This window comes from Lampetra planeri, unplaced genomic scaffold, assembly GCF_965212315.1.
Source record: "Lampetra planeri unplaced genomic scaffold, kcLamPlan1.2.h2 scaffold_2022, whole genome shotgun sequence".
In the NCBI taxonomy this organism is placed as follows: Eukaryota; Metazoa; Chordata; class Hyperoartia; order Petromyzontiformes; family Petromyzontidae; genus Lampetra; species Lampetra planeri.
Genome location: NW_027614778.1, coordinates 1 through 21,805, shown reverse-complemented (window position 1 = coordinate 21,805; position 21,805 = coordinate 1). Strand labels below are relative to the sequence as shown.

Sequence of the window (21,805 nt, the reverse complement as noted above, 5' to 3'; positions counted from 1 at the left end):
AATGTTGAAGTAGAATTTGGAAAGAAATCCTTCCCCTTAGGGAAGTCGGTCATTTCCCCAAGTTGCGGTCTGGTATTTCCTCTCTGCTAAACGAGTAGATTTTAACAGCTGAATGAAAAGGATGTATACTGGGAATATTTGATGAGTGTGTTTTTTGACATTTAAAAACATGTTCTCATGTTTCTCACTGAGGCTGTCTTTGCTGTTCTTAGTGCCGTCTCAGTTTTTTATTGGTATTTCATCAATTCCACTCTTAATTATCTGGGTGTTACTTCTCCAGCCAGTAATGATATTTCTGTGACCCACCCCCCCGCAGATGATGCAGAATCTGTTGCTGGAGGAAGGTGGCCTGGTCCAGGTTGAGAGTGTTAATCTGATGGTGGCCACATACTCCAAGTTCCAGCCACAGAGCCCTGACTTTCTGGACATTACAAACCCCAAAGCAGTGTAAGATGTTTCAAGCAGCGATATTAAATACTGAACCTTTTCACGGGTTATGTTTTGACGTACTCGTTAAAAGAACTTGCACCCTTTTTCAGACTGGAGAATGCTTTGAGAAATTTTGCCTGCTTAACAACTGGTGATGTCATAGCTATCAACTACAATGAAAAGGTAAAAGGTCAGACGGAAGCAGGTGGATTAAACAATGTTGGATTCATGTGTTTTCTAAAAACGTGTTGTTGATTTTTTTTTTTTTTTTTCAGATTTATGAGCTGCGCGTAATGGAGACCAAGCCAGATAAAGCAGTATCAATCATCGAGTGTGATATGAATGTAATACCATTGATATGTTTTTTAGACTTATGAATATCATAATACCATAGAGCATGTGCTTATTTTGATGTTCTGTCTTTACGGACCATTTCTCTCGTTCTCAGGTGGATTTTGATGCCCCACTGGGATACAAAGAGCCCGAACGACGACCTCAGCACCAGGAAGAACCAACAGTATGGGGGGAAAAAAACAAAAAAAAAAACAAAAGTGTCATCAGGTTTTTGAGGCCTCGACACTTTAACACAACTCTGTTCTTTTCTGCGTAGGAGGAGGAACCCGATCCGAACAGTTATGCTGATATGGACACAGGATTCAGAGTGAGTATCTTTTTAATGTGGAACAGCAATGTCTCCATGAGGGTAATGACTGGAACTGGTGATGTATGTCCATTCTTCAGGCTTTCACCGGCTCTGGCAACCGTCTGGATGGTAAAACCAAAGGGATTGAGCCCAGCCCCGCTCCTCTTGCTGCCAGTGACATTAAAAGGTTGAAACACGTCAAGTTATCACGATATGCTTTCTTTTATGTCGCTAGAATTGATCAGTCAATCAAGTTTTTTTTTTGTCATTCAGAGGAATTCCCAACTACGACTTTAAAGTCGGCAGGATCACCTTCATCAGAAACTCGAGGCCGCAGCCAAGGAGAGTGGTTGATGATGTAAGTAGTGTCAGTGATGTCTCTCATTCCATTCAATTGTAAAGTAGGATGTTGGATGTTATATGTCACACCCGTGTTGCACCTTTTAGAACTGACCTTGTTTGTCCAATTTTAAATCTTCTCAGGACGATGCTTTGAACAGATTCATTGCCTTCTCTGGAGAAGGACAGTCACTACGCAAGAAGGGCAGGAAGCCTTGAAGAGGTGCAGAGGAAGAGAGCGACGTTTGTGCACAGACTCATGTGTTCTACTGGCACCTACAACAAGAGAACTTGACTGTAGATGTTTGGGGGTCTGTGTCTGTCACTTTGGAATTACAGCTGTGCTGTGCACGTGGGATCACATATTATTTGATCTCGAGGGATTTTTTTTTCTCAGCAAAACGGAGCTGTATGAAATGCTGCCAGAGGTAATTGGGTATTGTGGGTTGATTGAGTGAAGTTCTGTCTCCACAACGCCGTCAAGATTTACTTTTGCGACATTGTTGTGTTTTTCCAGCCCTGACAAGTTCAGTTGTAGTGGTGAAATGTGAGCAAAGATGTACATTTAAAAATTATTCATCCTAAAATAAGTGTTTTGAGGGTGTATTTTTTCCCGAATTATTAAGGCTATTTTGCAAGTTTTTCCTTCTTGTTTTATTTATAGACAAATAAAGGACGTTTTATGAAATCAGAAGTATTTGTATTTTTGTGAAAATGAATCCGGACCCCCCCCCACACACACACACACACAAACACACTCATCTATGAGTTTTCTTTAAATTTGATTATTTACACGTGCATTTCTTAACAAATTCAGGAAGGAGACAGTAAGCTGATAATAACAATTTCCATGTGTTCTTTTGAACGTGTGGAATCATCGTTTAGCTATGAGCATTACCGCCACCTACCGCCGGATATGATGTAGTGAAAAACATTGTAAACAAACACGCTCGTTTCACCAGTGCACCTTATTCGTACCGATCCCCAAAAATACATAAACACTGAAACTTTCGAATACTGACATTAAATAGCCCAACGTAACCTCACCTGCCTCCATTGGACATTACGTAACAAAGCTACGTAACGGCGTTGCAGCGGTGTATTATGGTCATTGTAGTTTCCTGGTCGGTCGGCAGCTGTTCATTTCAGCCTTCGAGCAGAAGAGACAATATTTTGTTCGTTACAATATTTTCATCTTTTCGGTGTCCTGTCGTTTTCTGCACACATCTCCCGCTAGTCGCCGCGTTGCGGTCCAACGGAGACGAACCGTTTCGGGCGGTCAACGCTGGTCCTGTGATACTTGACACCCAGTTGTTCCAGCAGACGATTGTTTGTTTGCTCCCTCGCCGATGCAGAGCTGAGACACGTCTCCCATGGGGGGTCATCCACACATCGACAGCTCGCTCCTCCAAAAGCTGAAGTTCTTCTGTGCGGAGGAGGACAAGTTCCTTCCGAGGGAATGTGGCCTGAAGTTGATCGAGTCCGGAGAGGTAACCCACTGACCCACTTGGACACCCTCCCTCAATCGGTTTGAGGCTAAAATGTACAATCTTTTGTATATTTCTTGCTGACTGATGTGTGTCTGACTTACATCATGGCGTTTGTTCAGGATCACAGTGGAGTGTCGGCGAAATGCAGAGACACCCGAGTGGAGGAGCTCTGGGGTTTGACCAGTTTCTTCGGCTACGGCACCCAGACCTTTGTGCAAGCTGTCAACTGACTGGATAGATTCCTCACCATCATGAAGGTGTGTTGTTTTTGACACAGTTGTATCTGTTATCTTGCCAGACTTGGTTTGTTTGTCCCATCCCACCAGGATTATGTAACAGGTACCTGGTCGACTGGACCGAGGAGGAGCCCAATAAAAACATGGAGCTTGTCTTTGTCCTCTTAACATCATGTGATTTATGAGTTAAGGAGTGTGCCTTCACCCTCTGAGTATTGAGTGCCTTGTGTTGTGACTGTGACAGGTGCAACCCAAACATGTTCCCTGCATTGGAGTCTGCTGTCTGCACATCGCCGCCAAAATGGTGGAGGAGGAGAACGTCCTCTCCCCGGTGCCTGAACTCCTTCGCATCAGCCAGAGCAAGTTCACTGTGTCAGACGTGTGTCGAATGGAGAAGATTATTTGGGAGAAGCTGAGGGTGGAGCCCCAGGCTGTGACAGCCTTCACCTTCCTGCACCTCTACTACTCAGCATTCGCCTCTACACCTGCTGGAAGGTCTTTGTGTACTCTTACTTTGTGTACTCTGTGTTTCACTGCCGTATGGCATCATGGTATAATAATATACAAGGGTTTTTTTGTTTTTTTTAAATCCAAATGGTACGATTATCGACACCATCGAGTCAGTCAAAAGTACAGTAACCTTCCCTGACACTAAAAAAACAAAACAAACAAACAAAATCAGAAGGACTTGAATAAATGCACTGATGTTGTAATATACTGTGGAGCATCAAAAACATGAAAGCACAATAACTTCTCATAACTTTGGTTAGTGTTCCTTGAAGAGTCACTGTAAAGGATGATCATTTTCTTGGAGAAGCTTCTTCCTCCCAAGCTTTGTGGCTCACGCGTTCTCTCTGTATATTCCGAGCGTCGGGAGACTGGAAGCCCAGCTAAAAGCCTGTGTCTGCCGGCTGGTTTTCTCTAAGGCAAAAGTAAGGATGGTTCTCAGGCAACAGTTGCACTGCATAGCAGCACCACCCAGTTTAAAAAAAAAAAAAAAAAAAAAGTCTGTTTTTCTCCTCTGCAGCCATCAGTGCTGGCTTTGTCCCTCATCGCTCAAGTGCTGGAAGCCCATCAGTTCCACAGCTCGTCCAAGATCGTCCAGCAGTTCCAAAGACACGCAAGAGGAATCGTACGAGTCTGTCAGGGCACAAACGTGACTGCAGGTCGTCTTGTTGACAGATCAGCGACAACGAGCTGCTGCACTGGAAGCAACTTGTTTCCCAGTGCATGAGCGAGTACTGTTCCAGCGCGTGTAACAAACCAGACCACAAGAGGCTGCTTTGGATCGTGTCCAGGAGGACGGCACAGAGTCTTCAGGCCAGTCGCTGTGGTGTTCATGGCCTGCCGACTATCCCAGAGAGGAGCTGGCATGAGAGTGAAAGGTTCATAGTTCACTTTGGGAATTCTGCTACTTGTTTTTGTTTTTTGTTTTTTTTTTAATCTGAAAGCTGACAAAAGACCCTTCTTTCATGTCTGTGTTAAACATCTGTACTGCACCCCAGATAATCTGTAGCCTGCAGGTTTATCTGTTATATTTAGCACATGATAAAATATTGAGCACATACTGTTATATTTAGCACTTGATAAACGAGAGAGGGAGAGCGAAGAGAGAGAACAGCGCTCCACTTCCCGAGCACCAAAATTGGACAGAATACAAGAAAACGGCAGCAAAGAACTTTAGAAAGAAAGAGAGGGAACCAATGGCAAAACATAATGAACGAGCACGCGTAGAGCTTCTGAAGATAACATGTGGGTTTTCAGCCAGTGTGTCCTTTTATCAACAAGCTCTGATTATTTCTGATTACCCTCTCCTGTGTCGTAGCGATGACTCCTGTGAGGACGTGAGCAGCTGTGGAGCAGACAGCCCATGTCGCTCCCCAGGCAGCGACGGCGAAGGATCCTTCTTCCCTTGTTCTTTTCTCAGCAGGAGAAAGTGACACATGAGTGTGTGCGTGTGTGTGTGTGTGTGTAATCCACACGCCCCTCCTGACCCTTATGAGGTCAACATGTTTCAGTGCCATACTTCTCTTGCCATGAACACAAAGGAACGTCCTGAGAAAACTAGAATACTAGAAAAATGCAAAAAAAAAATGTCTTCTGAATATATATTTTGTATTTTTCCGAATATATTTTGTAATTGTAACAAATTATGTTGGTTTCAAATAAAAAGGAAAATAAATTTCAACAAATATTGTCAATTGTGCCTTGTTACATATTGTCAGGTTGCATCGATACATACGATACAAAGCCAGCATGCAACACTGTCGAGGGTATGTTCCCTGTGAAGGAAAAACATGCACCTCATCCCACCTTTCCTCCACTGCTGACACAGTTAGGAAACCAAAAAAAAGATGGGGGCTTACCGAGTGTCATCGACTGAAATAATTTATGAGACATTTTTTCTTCACTTTTCACTCTGTCAAATGTCTGGGGATCACGCCGGGTGGCAGTGTTTTAAGTATTTTAAGAATACGACAACCACACTAAAAGAGTTCAATTGTCCAAAAGTAACATTCATCGATTATTATCAGCAGCACTCGTAGATACGATGACGATGATCAGAGTTATCGTGATAAGAGTGTCATGTCGCACAGGTCAAAGGTGATCCGACGGGTTCTCGTTTACAGTTGGTGACAATTCGAGCATCCGTAGGCGCCACCAAAGTCAGGCAACTTGTAGACGTTCGACACGAATCAGATACTTGTAACAAACCAAACCACTGGGGAAAACATGTTCAACTTGAGTTCTGTAGAAAAGAACAATGGCAGGTCTCACTCACAGCCTCGTGTCATAAATACAAGCGCATCCACAAAGAGTGTCCTTTAGACAAACGGTAAGTTGTCACAAAACCGTTACTGGCCTCAGGAAATGATAACGGGAGTACTATGCTGCGCAATTAAGTCGTTATTCGAGATGAAAAGCTACAAATTTCAACATGTCCAATCATCCTGAGGCATGTTATTAAAGTTTGTAATAAAACAAACACCGACACCGACGGACCTACGGGGGCGCCCGAGTCGGCCATCATGTCTGCAGTTGGGTCTCTGTCCACTAGGAGGAGGGAGAGCAGGAGGAGGAGGGGGAGGAGGAGGAGGAGGAGGAGGAGGGCCGGACCTGGATGAGAGCGCTCCGAGCTTCGGCATCACCAGCAACATGCACCCGCCGCTGCCCACCTCCACCCGTCCATTTTACAGACACATAGGAACCGATGAGATGTAAGGACGACGACGACGACGACGACGATGATGATGATGAGGATGAAGATGAGGATGACTACATAAGCAAAACGCGTCGCCGCAGCCTCGTCCGTGGAGTGAAACGTCTCCCAAGATGGTCCGCGTCGCCAAGGCCCTGGGACTGGTCATCCTGTGCGTGGCCGTGCTCATCCTGTCCCTCATCAGCTACGTGTCCCTGAGGAAGGACAGCCTCTTCGCCTCCTCCAAGCTCTACACGGGAGGCCCGAGGATCCTGTTCCACGCGGGCTTTCGGTGAGTGATGGCACCGACGGAGGCGGTTGGACGGGGCAGCCCGGATGATCCTCACCCTCTTTCATTGGTGTTCTCCGACAAAAACGCACAGGAAGATCTGGTGTCACAGCTAAAAAAAAAAAATGCATTAATTACTTTACAATCATGGGCGGATCTACAGGGGGGCAAGGGAGGCAACTGCCCCCCTGGTTTATAGACTTGCCTGTGTTGAAAATAATACTTGTAAAACCAAATTGCTTGAATGTCTAAAAGCACATTTTTTGCACTGATAAAAGAGAATATTTTACAAAAAACACACATTATTTAAACTAAACTCTTGGGGACCTGAAAAGCTTAGTTACGGCCCTGCGTCAGAAACAATTTGCCGTTCCTCCGCGCGACAGTGCGCTGTGCTGCGTCACGCCTCGTGAGTGAGCCCGTGTTTAGTCTGGAAAGGGGTGGAGTCACTGAGCAGGACAGGTAGAGCTAGTGTTTTCCCCATGTGATGCTCCAAGGCACAAAGTTGAGGTCAAATTCAACTTGTAATGAATTCCACGTCTTCTAAACAAAGCAGCAGCACTCACCCTGGTGTTTTGGATTGTTGGAGCGCATTTCCCCCATTGGTTTAGTGAACAGTCACCACAAGAGCAGTTTCTCCAGAGTTCAGAAGTGTTTCACAAAGGTCGTTATTTTATGGGCTGAAACTGACTGGTGGCTCCATGTGATGATAACAGCAAAAAGACCCCAGTACTGTATTCACCCCTCTGCCACTGCATAGGAAGATCTTTTGTCACAGCTAAAAAAAAAATGCATAAATTACTTACAATCCAAGAAAAAAAAGGAAATTGGCAAATTGCAGTGCAGTAAAGGGAAAAAGAAAAAAAACACACAGTATGAATAAACACACACACCTTGTTAACAGATGTCTGTTATTCACTGTAAATATAGATAAAAGTTGTGAATAATGTGCTTCAGATAATAGTTTTGCTGAAGTCAATGTGCGTGTAGTAAGAGAAGAAACTGTTCATGATGAAATGGAAAAAAAAAAACATTTAAAAACTGCAAAAAGAAACATTGAATTTATTTCATGCAAACCTGCCGTGTGTTGTACCATGTATCATGACATAGTGAAGATGATTAAAAGGCAGGTGAATCAACTGGTACACATGTTTTAATATCGAGAGTAGCGCCGCTTTAATCTGCAAGAAACCCGTTTAAATTCTATCGACCAATAACCGCCATCAGGAAAAGGTCCGTGTCAATCCCAGATTACCCTTTTACATCACGAGGCTTTTGTTTTTCGTCGACAGGTCACAGTTTGCCATGAATTTCCTGGATCCTTCCTTCATCCCCCTAACGAATGCCCTGAATGAGGAGCTCCAAGGGAAACCGTCGAAATGGAAATTCAACAAGACGGCTTTTTTCCAGCAGAGGTGAGACGTCGACAGTATTCTGTCTACGTTTAGTGACAGTGTGTGTTCCCTTCATGTGTGAACCTGCTCCATCGCCGTTATATTTGGTGGGAAACGATGGCCATCTGATCAAAGATAGATGAACGTGAACGGTGGCCGCAGTCAAAACGAGATTAAATCCTTTTTATGTGAATATCGACTAATCATCTATTCATCATCTTGTCATCATCAGGTGACATTACGCTATAATGTTACACCGACGTTATATATTTCCTGTGGCCACATGATGAAAAAAACAGAGGTAAAAATGAGGATGTCTCTCATTTCCAGAAAAGACATCTACAACTACATCGACATCGCCAGCAACTTCTCCCTCACAAAGAACAGCGTGCGGGTCGGACAGCTGATGCACTTCGACTACTCCAGCCACAAGTACGTCTTCTCCATCAGCAACAACTTCCAGTCGCTGCTGCCAGAGAGCTCCCCCGTGGGCAACAAACACTACAGCGTGTGCGCGGTGGTGGGCAACAGCGGCATCCTGACCGGCAGCCACTGCGGCCCAGAAATCGACCAGGCCGACTTCGTCTTCCGCTGCAACTTCGCCCCCACTGAGGTGTACTCCAAGGACGTGGGCCGGAAGACCAACCTGACCACGTTCAACCCCAGCATCCTGGAGAACTACTACAACAACCTGCTGACGATCCAAGACAGGAATAACTTCTTCCTCAACCTGAAGAAGCTGGAGGGGGCCATCCTCTGGATCCCCGCCTTCTTTCTCCATACCTCAGCCACGGTAACCCGAACGCTGGTGGACTTCTTTGTGGAGCACAAGGGCCAGCTGAAGATCAAACTTGCCTGGCCGGGGAACATCATGCACAGTGTCAACAAGTAAGTTCATGTGTAACATCTGTAATGATACAAATAGAGCGAGAGAGGAGATGGGAGACATTTTTTTTGTTGTTTTTTTGCAGATACTGGAAGACTAAAAACCTTTCTTCCAAACGTCTCAGCACTGGAATTATCATGTACACGCTGGCGTCCGCCATGTGCGACGAGATCCATCTCTACGGTTTCTGGCCCTTCGGCTGGGACCCCAACACGGGCAAGGAGCTGCCTTATCATTACTACGACAAGAAAGGGACCAAATTCAGCACAAAGTGGCAGGAGACCCACCAGCTGCCCAGCGAGTTCAAGCTCCTCTACAAGCTGCACAGGGACGGCGTGATCAAACTCAGCCTGACTCACTGCACGTAGACACCCAACAGAGTGGTGGGTGCGACGGGGCCACCCCACAGACTGTGGCCCACATACAGCCGCCGCGCGCAAACCTCTCCCGTGACCCCACGATGCATGATTATTAGTATTAAGGCCATTTACGACATTCAACACGTCGACGGTAATCTCACAGGAAGGTGTCCGCGTTACTCCGGATGTAGATCACACCAGTCATTGTTGCGTTTCAGTGTCACAGCGTGGACCTGCTGGCAGCGGCCAGCCAGAGGAAACGGAGCAAACGGCAGTCTGAGCTGAAGTCTGAAGGGCAAATGTGACCAATTATCTTTTACGACAGTAGATGGATTCTGTACACTGAAATCACTGCCTAATCTCAGGGAAGGAGTTAGATCAGTGTTTTTTTTTTTTTTTGTTTTAAATCAGATTCTCCACCGCCCACGAGGTGTCAAGACAATCCGCACTGCTCTGGAGGATGGCGTTTGTTTACACTCTTGTGAAAACCCTCGTGTGTCTTCTTGCTGTGTGGGCAGAGCACGTCCACTTCAAATTTTGTTGGGCTCCTTCACATTTTGGAATAAGCGACATTCCAACAATTAAAAGCCATAAAGTCATGCCTCCGTTATACTAGAGAATATCAAGACGACGGTATCAAGCCTACGTCAGGCTGCGGTTCATCCTCCAGTGAAACCACCAGTCAGCCGCCATGGCGACGGTGTAATGGTGACGACACATCCGGGGCGGGATGTCCCGGTTTGTGCCTCTCATATGATGCGAATAAGTTTGAGTCACAGAGCTGTGCATTTGATGACTGCAATTTTGAATTCCGAACCTCCTCAAACAAAAAAACACGAAACGATGCCAGCAAAAGCCAATTTTCTACCCAGTAAGTTGACTACCTTTTTGTACAATAACAATAACAAGTTCAAGTAAAATGAAACTTTAAACTGTGGTACAAGTATGAGATTGGATTCTAAATACCTACGTAGGATACAGGGAATGTTTGACACCGGTGATACCGTGTGCAGTGATACATTTTGTAAAGATTTTGTTGCTTTTGCCAGATCAGCGTTGCCATGTTTTGAGGGGAAATAAGAGCAGAAATAACAACAGCGCTGAAGCGCGGCAAGAAATCCAGGATGATTTTTGTGTGGACAGATACAAGCGTTCAAATGTTTTCTCGTATTTATGTTGTGAAGGGTTAGTGACAAAGACAGACAATTGTCACACTGTTGCAGGTGAGCATTGTGTAAACATGAATCAGTATTCATTCATTGTCAAAGAGTTTATTGAGATACAGACGTAACGGAATGGTAACGAAAACGGAACGAATTCAGTCTTGTGAAACATCTCCCACACTGGTCAGATTCTACAGTTTTGTTCACAATGTTCAGGTCATAGTATATTTTGTTCAGCATTAGCCATGCATACTGCCTGTGCTAAGTCTAGCAAAAAAAAAAAAAAAATCCAGGAAATCCAATATTCGGGACACATTTTTAAAATGGAATTGCTCCCAAGGTTTACCAGCATTTCAGTTATACAGATATTTACACAATAGATTAGGATTCATTTTGAGGAAAGTTCCCTTCCAGTATATAAAGCAGAGAAATGAATGAATGTTGAATGAATCCTGAACTGCATCTTGCGTAAAGAGCATGACCCATTTGATTTACACTGCATGTGAAAGGCACACAGAGAAATCTTTGAAGCTTATTTTATGCAACCATTGATTGTGTTGAGGGTACGAGTGTGCCCTTCGCCATTATTTGTATTCCTGCTGGTGGATATCACGTCACCATTGACTTTGTCTGAGACACGTCCAACAGCAAAAAAAAAAAAAAAAAAAAAACACCCTACAGCTCCATTTCAGATGGAACCAAATCTCCATTGATTATTTATGATGTGAAAAAGAAGAAGTTTTTTTTGTTTTACAACCATGAATAATCTGGTCTTGTCTCACCAACTTCTCATGGCAGGCTGAAGCAGACTGGTAGAGCTGAGTAACAGGTCCAGACACTGAAAGCTGAACCACATGACCATCTCATGACTTTGGCTTTTTGCCATTCTCACACAAGGAGGTTTTCTTTGTGTCTCTGAGCCTTTGGCGGGGGTGAACATTTTACACTTAACATATCATTTTCTAACTTTTAGTGCGGTCACCAAAACCATCATTGAAAAATTAAATGTGCAACTTTTAATCCTGGGTTTGATGTGACGGATGTAAACAACGAGGAATAATTTCTGTTGCAGGTACACCAAAGATTGTGTGTTTGATGGAAACTAAACAACAACAAGAACTGTCCCTTTTGTGAATTTCAATGTGGGTTTTTTTCCCGTTTCTGGTGCAAAATGCTGCAAAAGTTTGGTTTCAGTGATTTTTGTTGTTGTTTTGTCACTCCATGAATGTTCTCTTAAAAGACGGATTTGATGTTTGACCAAGCTCTTGACATGAATGCTGTGCATTTCCCTGCAAACATGTTACTCCCAAAAATCAATGTGTAGATTGTTTGTAAAGGCCGAAAACAGCCGTTTAGTGCTATGTGCTTTACATCTGAACAACACGACAGTGACATGTAAAGTAACTCGGAGATTAAAATGTCTTTATTCAAAATGTAGTTGCAGGATTTGTTCCAAAAACGCTTTTAACATTCTTGGACCCTTTGCATGGCTTCTTTGCTCCATCAAGACACACACAACGCTTGGCTGCACATGGACACGTATAAAACTTGTCGTCATCTCATGAACAAAATCATCCATATAAGAAATGTCTTTAATGCTTTTTTTCAAATTATTCTCGTGAAAAATGATGTGCCTGCATATTCCTTGCATCAATGCCTCAATAACATTTTTTTGTTCCATTTCCTCCAAAATGACCTTTTTGAAAATAGCTTTCCTTGTTTTGCTGACATACCACCACGTGGCCTCTTTCGTCTCACCAAACAAAGACACAGTGGATAAATAAAATTACACAAAAAGTATCAGGAGACAGTATTTCAAAAGAAGAAAAGTGGAATCAGTCTCCTTAAACAGACAACAAAAGTAAATCTCAACTTTGTGAACAAGCACATGTATTTTCAGGGAAGCGATTTCTTCATCTAGAATTTTTTTTTTTTGTAGAGGTTTGTTTGGCACTATCACACACACCCGTATCAAACACCGCCAGGAAACTAGGCAAGATAACTCATGACAAAAGACGTAAAATTAGCTCCTCAGCTACAGCAGCTAGTCATCTTTAATGAGCAATTGGCCACGTGCTGCCTAAATGAAACGGTTCGCTTTAGCTTTCTAGCTTTTTTTTTTTTTTTTTTTTTCAGACACAAACCAACCACAGTAGAAACTCAACGGTGTTAGACAATAAATAAATGACTTTGATTTGATTTGCTACATCATAGACACACAGGCTACAGTAGTGAGACAGCTAATGTCCTTTTATTGATCTGAACAAAATACAAAGGAAACTAGCAACTGTAAGTGGCTGAATGATGAATTATTAAGTCAATACTGTCATGAACTTAAGAAATAAGTATTGGCCTCTTTGTCCCTCCAGTTTTCTTGACTATTCTTTGGTTGCGCATTGTTACATTCCAGCGGTATTAAAAAAAATTCCTTCAGTGTTTTTGCCTTTAAGACACTTCACATTTTCAAAGCTCCACCCCCGTCAGCCAACCTCAAACGATCTTCTCCTTCATCCTCACAAGTAAAACTCCAGAGAGCAGACGGAAGGTGTGAAAAGAGCAACAGTGAGAGTCATCAGCAGGCACACCTTCGGACGACGGGGGCCGCCGCCTCTTCCTTTTTCGGAGCGGGGTAGCCGTTGTTTTCAGAGCCTTGACCCCCAGCTGAACTCTGCTCCATTCTCTTCATCACCAGACCCAGCAAGGTGCTTACTGCCTTGTCCACATCCGTGCCTGTCACAGCACTCGTCTCAAAGTAGGGGATGCTGATGAGACGGGAGCAAGAAAGACAGAGGAGAGCGGCTTTGAACGCAGGAATTACCTTGGATCTCATACTTAACAGTTTAATGAACAGTCAAAAAAGACTGAATTGATCTCACAAGAACTCACGGGAGATCAAACCTGAGCTCCTCACCCGTATCTGTCGGCCAGATCTCTAGCCTGTCGGCCGTGGACATCCCTCACATTTCTAAGGTCTGCCTTAGTGCCCACCAAGACGATGTCTGGACTGTCACAGTAGGCGTTGGCCTGGAGCTGACCTGAAGGGACGAAGCACAGTCAGTTACTGGTACAGAGGGAGCGTTTCACAATTATCTTGCAAAAGGTTCCTGTGTCAGTCAAAGACCTGAAACGAGCTGGATTCGATAAGTGCTGAAGGAGAAGGAAGACTTTTGAAGTGGAACGCTCGTACTCATACATGCCAAAAACTGGGACGGTTCTTTACAACCCAATTAATTACCGAAGAAAGTGACAACACATACTCATCCAGTTCCTGACATTGAGGAAGCTTTGCTGGTTGGTCAAGTCAAACATCAGCAGGAAGCCCATGGCGTCTCTGAAGAACGCCGTAGTCAGACTGCGGAACCTGAAAGTAGGTGGACAGCTTTTTGTACAGCTCCTTTTTTTTTACTTTTTAGACAGTTCTCAGAGGTTTAATTTCATCAATTCAGTGGTTCTGGAAAGGAAAAAAACAACATGTATCTTGACGGATTATTTATAGTATTTTTATTGCGTGTGTATGAATATTTGTTTTGTTGTGTATAGTGACTATGTGTGTTACATTTTTCTCTAAATTATCTGATTACGTCATTATATTTCTGTGCTCGTTGGCCTAGATGACGGGGCATACCCAAGAACAAAAACAAATCAGTTGATATCACAGGGTTTGTTTTTTTTTCTGAATGTCCTCAGCTCACATGGTTTTTCAGAAGTCACGATCGCTATCAGACAAAAGTCAAAACGTTTTTTTTGCTTTGCTTCATCCCACCACTGGAGGTCGCCTACAGCCTAACATGTTCAACTCAAACAGTTGAAACAGTTAGATGAAGTAGTCCTTTTGTTGTCTATTTATTTGTGTTTGTTAACTTGCAGACAACAACTTAAGTGATACGAAGAAGCAGCAGACAGTGAATATGCTCCTGTTCCATCACAGATCTGTTACTGTTTGACGTAACTGGACTTGAAGTATTTAGGCTGTAAAACCACGTGTAAACATTTCAGCATCGATACCTCTCTTGTCCTGCTGTGTCCCAAAGCTGAAGGTGGACTCTGAAGTTCTTCTCAGTTATCCCATCAGCATCTGTCCCTCTGTACGTCTGGTCCAGATCATAAGAATACGAAATAAATCACAATAAATCACAACGTGGCCAAATAAACACTGGACACAGAACATCCCGGATCATTTGTGTCACTCACTGTGTCACTCACCACTCTCTTTTCCCTGAAGTCAATTCCCACTGTAGTTGTGAACTTGCGGTTGAACTTGTTGTCAGTGTACCTGTAGAGGAAGGTGGTCTTTCCCACCCCAGAGTCCCCCAGCGCCAGCAGCTTGATCAGATAGTCATAGTCCCAGTCCGCCATAGTGCGGCTCGACCTGCCACGCTGCTCAAATCCCAGTACACCGCTGGTTTGAAGTGGCAAGAAGCCTTCAAGGCCTTAGTTCTTCGGAGTGCACCGTAGTTTGGTCTGACAGGGGAAGAGAAGCTAGGAGAGGGGAGAAAAAAACAAACAGGTGGACGGGTTTGAAGAGAAGCTGCAGATTTCAGGGGATGGCAGAGCATCACACAGACTTAGCAGGACTTGTAACCTCTCATTGGATGCTGATTAGAGACGGACCAGCACATGACTCGAGCTGATTTCCACATGAGCAGTCAAATGCCTCTCTGGTTTTCTGGCTTTTACTGGGCGAAACACACGGGCCTTTTATTGACTTTAAGGGCTACGGGCAGGCAAGTCAGCGGTGCATGACACCACTCAGGACCCGGCACTGCTTTGGTTACACATTGTCCATCTGGAGCCAAAGGGACCAATAAAGGCAGCGTGGCCAATCAGATTTGGTTATGCAAGATGTGGTTGAGAGGCCCCTTGGGCATAAACAATCCAGAAGAATAACATCTCCCTGATGGTATTACGAAAAAAGTTTTCTGCTCTTTTTTGTTTTTTCCTTTTTGCTCCACCAGTTGCAACTGACAATCTGGTCTGAAAGTCAAAAATGGTAATAATAAATGTACCGCTTCAGTTTACCAGGTTCCAGCTATTAAACATTTCTGGGAAATTTGATGACACTATGGCTGTTTACTTAAATGGTTGTTTATTTAAAAAATGGAATTCATTTCAGTGTTCTTAAGTATGGGAAAATAACGTGATGTGTAGTTCGTACATGCAGTATATTCTTGATGTAAATATATTCACCATGATACAGCTTCCCAGGGAATTTGCCATGTAAAGAGATTTAATTGGTGAAATGAGGACAAACTGCTCATTCAGCCTGGTAATGAATGAAATTTTAACAAAAGACACTCAATAGAAATTACTGCACCACTGAATTCCTAAAATATCCTAAATTCATTTCAAACATCAGGATAAAAAAAAAACTAATTTAAACTCAGTTGAGCAAACATTTCTGTGAAACATGACCCTGTTTGGCTTGAACTGAAAAAAGAAAAAGCGTCTTACCAGTCGGTGCTGAGGACACGGCCCGACGTCTCCATTCAGAGAGCGCTTGACTTGTCCTGACGACAAAAAAGACGACGCAGTGGCACCATGAGTATCCTGAACCTTCTCTCTCCCCTCCCTCCATGTGACCCAGGGAGGCCGTTGACGTGGAATGTTTCCCCCGGCTGCTGTGGATTTCAGGGGGAAATCATCCACCCAGAGAGTGGGCCCCTGTTCTTACTTTGCCCAGTAAAGTAATCCTGCTTCTTAAAACGCGAAAACAAAACAGCTCGAGGATGTAATTTAAGTCCTGAAAACATTTAGGAATGTATGAAAGAAATGACTTCATGGGGTCACTGAGCAAGTTGAACAAAACGACAAACAGCATCAAGTGTTTGGGTTAGTTCTTTATTTCCTAAATATGAAAAAGAAACAGTGCAAACACAGAAAGTAAAAATAGATAAGAAGACGAGATAAGAAGAACTCATGCTAAGTGGGTTTGAAATAATTGAACAAGTTGTTGGCCTGGCTGCTTCTCCCAGCAGCTCTTCTGTCTTTGGTCACGGAGCCTCTCCCGAGTTTGCTTGGCGGGGGGGTCTTCAGGAGTTGCTTCTGCTGCCCCCATTCATTCATCAGCTCTCGCTGAACGTCAGCTGGGAGCTCGTAAAAACACTGAGGGGTCCACGTTTCCTGGAAACTGACAGTCAGCTGACTGGGGACGGGGACAGTCCGCCTTCTCCTACAGCTGCATGTGTGCCCTGCAGGCCACTGGGGGTTCACAGACGTCCCATCCAACTTCTTATCAGCTCCATTTCTGTCCTTGAGAGATTGTGAGATAAGAAACGAGTGTAGGGCAGGTTCGGATGGCGCCGGGCCAGCACCGGCATCCAGCGCTGCAGCAGTGGAAGACAGGCTGGCAGTAACCCTGGGGGGTGTTAGGAAGGGATTCCGCATCCGCCAGTGATAACAGTTCCTTCTGGATTTCCTCAGGGAGGAGCTTGAACACTTCTGGATCGACGTCTGAGGGGCAGCGGAGGGGGACGACACGGTGCTGCGGGATGCTCTCTTCAGCCTGAGGAGATTCTGTGGGGAGAGAAGAGCTCAGTCTTCTTTTCCACCCGTGTAACGCTGCCTCGGAGCTGGAGGAGCTTCCTGCGGTCGTGCCGTGTGAACCGAGCTGATCATCTGTGCACGCCTTCTCTCCAGTCTGAGCGGGATCGTCCTATTTTTAGATGACACAATGTGAGCATATGAAAAGCATTCTCTGAAAAGGGAACCGACGATGGTCCAGACGATCCCGCGCGCTCATTTCCCCACCTGGTTTTGTGACGAGAAAATCTTTGTTTTTCCTGGGAGATGTGCTGTGTGAGAAGAAGGACGCTATGGAGCCCTTCCCGGCCGGCGGCAGCACCTCTAGCCTGCAGGTTGCTGAAGCACACGTTGATGAGGGTGAGGTGGAACGCCGGCGTGGGCGTCCACCATCTTTCGCGGAAAAGCTTCACGGGCCAATTCGACCAGATGAACGAGAGCGTCGTCCCTGCTGGCTGACACACCATCAGACGCAGAGGAGTGTTTTCATATGAACACATTGGGTTTTTGGTCGTACATGCTCTTGTATATATTGTCTATAGCTTGTTTACTTTAAATTCTACATTTACCATTATCTTTTTCCCCCCGCTGCTGTTATACTGTAAATTTCCGTGCTTTTCTTTTCGCGTCTTATTGTGTTTTCCTGAAACAAACCCTTTCCTTCTGCATCGGGCCCTAAAAGTGTGTACATCTGTAATCCTGAGCAACGGCAAAACGGCACAGTGTTCCTCCAGGAACGGACGCTCACCCCGAGGTGATCTTCTGTCCGATCTGGTTGGGGATCGGACACTGACGACTCTCCCCGGCTGAAACCACTTGTTGGGCGGGCTGAGTATCTACGTATGGTCAGCCGGAAGGTCTGAGGCTGCCGGCCGTCCTTGAGCATCCTTGTTTTTCGAGGGAGATGATCCATGTTAGATTCAACGGCTATGATGAAGGAAACACGAGCACATCATGGGCGCTCAAGAAGTTAAACTTTGAAACTAATGCTAACCTCTCCACCAGATTGCTCAGGAGCTCCTTCATCTTTTCCATTACGTCTGTCATTGATGACATTTTCTTGAAGGAGTCTTCATCACTGAGAGACTAAAAGAGAGGGGGTGGGGGGGGGTGGAGGGGGGTGAGGTAAAGATATCTTCCATTCATCTGCCAGGAGAGACTCTGATGTTAACAACATCATCGTTCATCATACAAATACAACCTGAGGGGCTCCGGTAGGTGTGACGGGTGAATCGTCGATGCCAAGTGACAGACTTTTCAAACGCTGACCACTGGGGGCTCCCAAAATTCTCTCACCAAGTCAGCCAGTGGAAAGAGCTGCAGGTCCTTCACACTGGTCAGTCCCAGGGCGTGAAGTTTCTTGGCAGTTTGGTGTCCCCACCCCTGAAGATACATGATTCACCCCCCCCCGATTTATTGTCAGGAATCCTTGTGACGGGCATGGGTCTCAAGAAATGTAGGACACAAGCCAAAGAATCAACACCTGGTACTTTGCGGAGGCTGCTCAGGACGCCCATGATATCGCTGACGTCCTCTGGCAGCAGGGTGGTTTGCTGGTTGGGTTTGAAGGTGCCCCGACACTATTTTGGCCAGGAGCTTGTTGGTGGCAATGCCTGCACAGCCAGTCAGGCCCAGTTTGGTGTGGATGGCCTCTCTCACCTCAGCTGCGATGTGTGAACCTAAAGCCAACCTCTGATGATCGCTGGCTTTAGCATCTGCCCCTGCACAGGTAGAGAACAAACAGCAACATCATCACCGTGGACAAGGTGGGTCAGACGAGCCAGCACGTGTAACTTACTTAAACTGTTGTAGACGTGGCCTTTAAATGACAAGCTCCCGACTCCGGCATCTGCGCCAGCCGTCTCTCCACCATCTCAGTGACGTCCATGTAGTTCTCATCGAACCCAAGCCTCTCTACCAATGGACAGATGGACATCAGGAGCTCTTGATGGAGGGCATAAAAGACAAAAACAAATGATTATTGACTCTATATGTCTGCTGACAGGTAATAACCCACCTGTTACTTTTATAGGACATTTCTCTGTAGTGGGGTCAGGTCTTCTCCTTTAACCAGGCACCAGCTGAGGACATCTCTCCTTGGCGTCTGTGACCGACATCAGCTTGGAGACGCCCCAGCTCCCTTGCCACATAGTTACAGGTGACTATTATGTACTTCTGCTGAATACCTGATGATGATTTGAAGGAAAAGACTGGATTAACAGTCAACGTGAGACATTTGAGGCTGTGTTAATCTGCTGAAAAACGACCCTAACCTAGAGGAACATCCCTCAGTGTTGGGTTTTCTTATCATTTCCACCTGAGCATAGAAGCAGTCCCAGGTCAAAATGCAGAATGACTCTGTGTGCAGGCGCCGGCGTCTTACAAGGGGTGTGACCCTGAGGAAATAAAAATAAAAACTATCTGACACAAATATCTACTCAGCGGCGCAGTGGTTTTTGTCAATAAAGCACAGGAGAGTTTTCCTGCTGGAGTGAAACCATACTTTACCAGACATGGGCAGCAGCGGGAGATGAATCCGCCAAACTGCTTCTCCAGTCGGTCTCGTCCTCCTCCTGCTCATCCCTCGTCAAAACATGGGGAATGGTGTGTTTAGCAGGTTTATCTATGTGGTCACTGCACTGTTGTCGTTGTCGTCGTCGTCGTATGTTGTTGTTTGTTGTTGTTGTAGGGGAGTATCTCTTCACAGTGCACGGACGACTCGTTGTGGGTTCCTGGTCAGATTGGTGCAGCAGCGCCATCTACCGAAAGGGGAGGGCTCATGGCAACGCGAATAAACTGATTTCAGTAAAAGGTAGGTTAATTTGTCATGGGCAAAGAAAACACTTGTTTTTGTCAAATAAATCCAAACCACAAATGAATACAATAAAAGAAACGGGTTAAATAGTTGTTTAAATTAAACTAGTTTGCAGTTCATCTTGGCTATATAAATCACTAAGACGCCGTCAATTAATGCCACCTGTTGACCAAAAGTCGATCAAGTCCGTCGGTGTAGAGCATCGTTAAAAGCAGCGTTTTTTGCTCATGTTTTCGTCCTCCGGTCTTTTTGCTGATATAACTTGTCCCCTCTTAAAACTTGGGCTTTGTGGGCGACCTTATTGTTTGTACAAGCATGGCTAACAACGAGCAGGCTACTTCAGGTGCTTCGTGCCAACCATCGCGATAATGACCTCCCAGGGTGAGTGTGGCATGTTAAAATTAGCTTGATAATTTAAACCACGCATTTTTGTCTCAATACATATCTACCAAAGGTAGTGGGTCAAATGTTCTGCAGTGAACAACAGGCAGAACCAAGACAGACATTAACTCAATGTATTGTATGCCCAGCAAACGTTCTAGCATACATTCCTCCCAGCCTATACTATTTCATTTTTAACTGACTGACTTTTTACTTTGTAGTCATTTGCTGCCATATATTGCCTATATATGCCATATATCTTAAAACCCCCCCCCCCCCCCCACCCACCACCCCCGTCTTTGTGCAGGAAGCCCACTACTGCTATCAATCTGTCTGTGGTGTGACGTCACCTGATGAGACTGAAGATGGCTGCCCTCCAGGAGCTGGGAGCGCCTCAATAAGGAGATTGAGACTGTAAAGACACGAGGTGGAGCAGGGAGCAAAGGAGACTGTCACACTACCAGACTGCAGAGGCAGACGTCTGCGTACGGCAAACCTGAGGCAGCAGGTAAACATGTGAACAGAGCTTCATACGGACTGCCGTCGTGTACAGACTGTCCTAAAACAGATACCCCGGTCCGACAAAGTATGTAGTTGACAACTCTAAAACCAAGGACTGACTTAGAGTATGACCCAATGTCCAACTTCTCTGCAGACTTTCGCTCTCTTATAAGTCAATCAGGTAAGGAGAGCAGAGGGGTAAAAAAATGGACAAGGTTTGAAGCGAGCCAGAAGCCCTGACCAAAGTGATGGAAAAAAGTTTGCAACAACCTTTCCCGATCATCTCCAGAGCAACTTGATGACTCTTGTGATGAGCCCATCCTGATTATTGACATTACTCTCCCCCTCGCCTGACCGGAAGAGAGGTCATGTTCAGAAGCCCGCTGATTGTCTCCCTAATCTACCACCCACCGAGGGTACAGTCAAAGAACCGAAGCAGACGAGACAGGCGCCTAATAGTACTTGATTCCCCCCAAATCCAACCGACTGTGGACACTGACGCTACACCCAGCGGATGTGGCAAACGAATGTCATAGCGCTCGTGTTGCTGAAAACACTCGACCGTCATCTGATCCCAGTCAGTCCAAAGAACCTGACATTGTAATGTCTGGGAGTGTAATTGACTTAACTGGATGCCTGGGAGACCTGGAACATCAGAGGCAGGAAAATGGAGGTTTTGAAAAGTCTCAGTGGCCTGCAAGTCTTCCTGATCCGCAAGGTCCCCAGTGTCAATTACCTGAGGATGGTACAGGAAGAAAAATACACTTTGTTCCCAGTTGCCTCAGAGTGACCCATCCCTGCTGGTACAGAGAAAAACAAAATCTGCTGCAGCCACAAAGCGGTGTATTGTTGCCCCCAAGTTTTCAGCTGATGATTATTTCCCACCTTACAAATGCACCAAATACGACCAGAGAACTGTTAGCGAAATGACCCAACAGATGCAAGGATGAAACCGCTGCTTCACCTGGCAGCAACCTGGAGCCATCAGAGAGCCTGCAGCCTGGCTCAGTGCAACCCGGGGGGCGCAAAACCCCGTTTTGACAACAGCTAAACCATCCTCGTCAGCAACGGAGAAGCTTGATGGTTGAAAGCGGAAAGACGGGGGAGGTTCATAGTCATTAACTCGGGTTCAGATGAAGAGGAGCAGGAGGGCAGCTACTCA

The 21,805-nt window shown here is 45.3% G+C and overlaps 5 protein-coding genes across 5 annotated transcripts; 3 read left to right on the top strand and 2 right to left on the bottom strand.

Moving 5' to 3' along the window:
• Positions 1–316: 316 nt before the first annotated feature.
• On the top strand, positions 317–1,630 carry UFD1 (ubiquitin recognition factor in ER associated degradation 1; the record flags this gene model as incomplete). Its single annotated transcript, XM_078623161.1, has 8 exons — positions 317–447; positions 540–612; positions 705–773; positions 878–946; positions 1,040–1,090; positions 1,171–1,259; positions 1,346–1,430; positions 1,556–1,630. Coding segments are annotated over 8 exons (642 nt in total), but the record flags the coding sequence as incomplete, so codon positions are not given.
• Positions 1,631–2,784: 1,154 nt separating this feature from the next.
• LOC144740285 (cyclin-G1-like) lies at positions 2,785–5,077 on the top strand. Its single transcript, XM_078623159.1, is given in 7 exon segments — positions 2,785–2,901; positions 3,021–3,158; positions 3,382–3,638; positions 3,970–4,069; positions 4,165–4,275; positions 4,320–4,522; positions 4,963–5,077. Coding segments are annotated over 7 exon segments (1,041 nt in total).
• Positions 5,078–6,470: 1,393 nt separating this feature from the next.
• ST8SIA3 (ST8 alpha-N-acetyl-neuraminide alpha-2,8-sialyltransferase 3) lies at positions 6,471–9,273 on the top strand. Its single transcript, XM_078623160.1, has 4 exons — positions 6,471–6,628; positions 7,918–8,040; positions 8,350–8,907; positions 8,991–9,273. Exons 1-4 carry the CDS (start codon positions 6,471–6,473, stop codon positions 9,271–9,273), a joined length of 1,122 nt encoding a protein of 373 aa, XP_078479286.1.
• Positions 9,274–12,999: 3,726 nt separating this feature from the next.
• On the bottom strand, positions 13,000–14,783 carry LOC144740284 (ras-related protein Rab-27B-like). The gene is made up of 5 exons (XM_078623158.1): positions 14,631–14,783; positions 14,433–14,518; positions 13,685–13,788; positions 13,339–13,462; positions 13,000–13,189 (listed from the first exon to the last, which is right to left on the bottom strand). The coding sequence occupies exons 1-5, from the start codon at positions 14,781–14,783 to the stop codon at positions 13,000–13,002; spliced, it is 657 nt and encodes a 218-aa protein (XP_078479284.1).
• A 1,563-nt stretch (positions 14,784–16,346) lies between these two features.
• LOC144740289 (DNA polymerase iota-like) lies at positions 16,347–19,297 on the bottom strand. Its single transcript, XM_078623162.1, is given in 17 exon segments — positions 16,347–16,770; positions 16,826–16,940; positions 17,269–17,320; positions 17,322–17,397; positions 17,695–17,747; positions 17,749–17,833; positions 17,941–18,032; positions 18,148–18,228; positions 18,231–18,329; positions 18,410–18,520; positions 18,522–18,661; positions 18,745–18,783; positions 18,786–18,890; positions 18,950–18,995; positions 18,997–19,020; positions 19,022–19,132; positions 19,220–19,297. Coding segments are annotated over 16 exon segments (1,617 nt in total). The 5' UTR covers positions 19,097–19,132; positions 19,220–19,297.
• Positions 19,298–21,805: the final 2,508 nt, after the last annotated feature.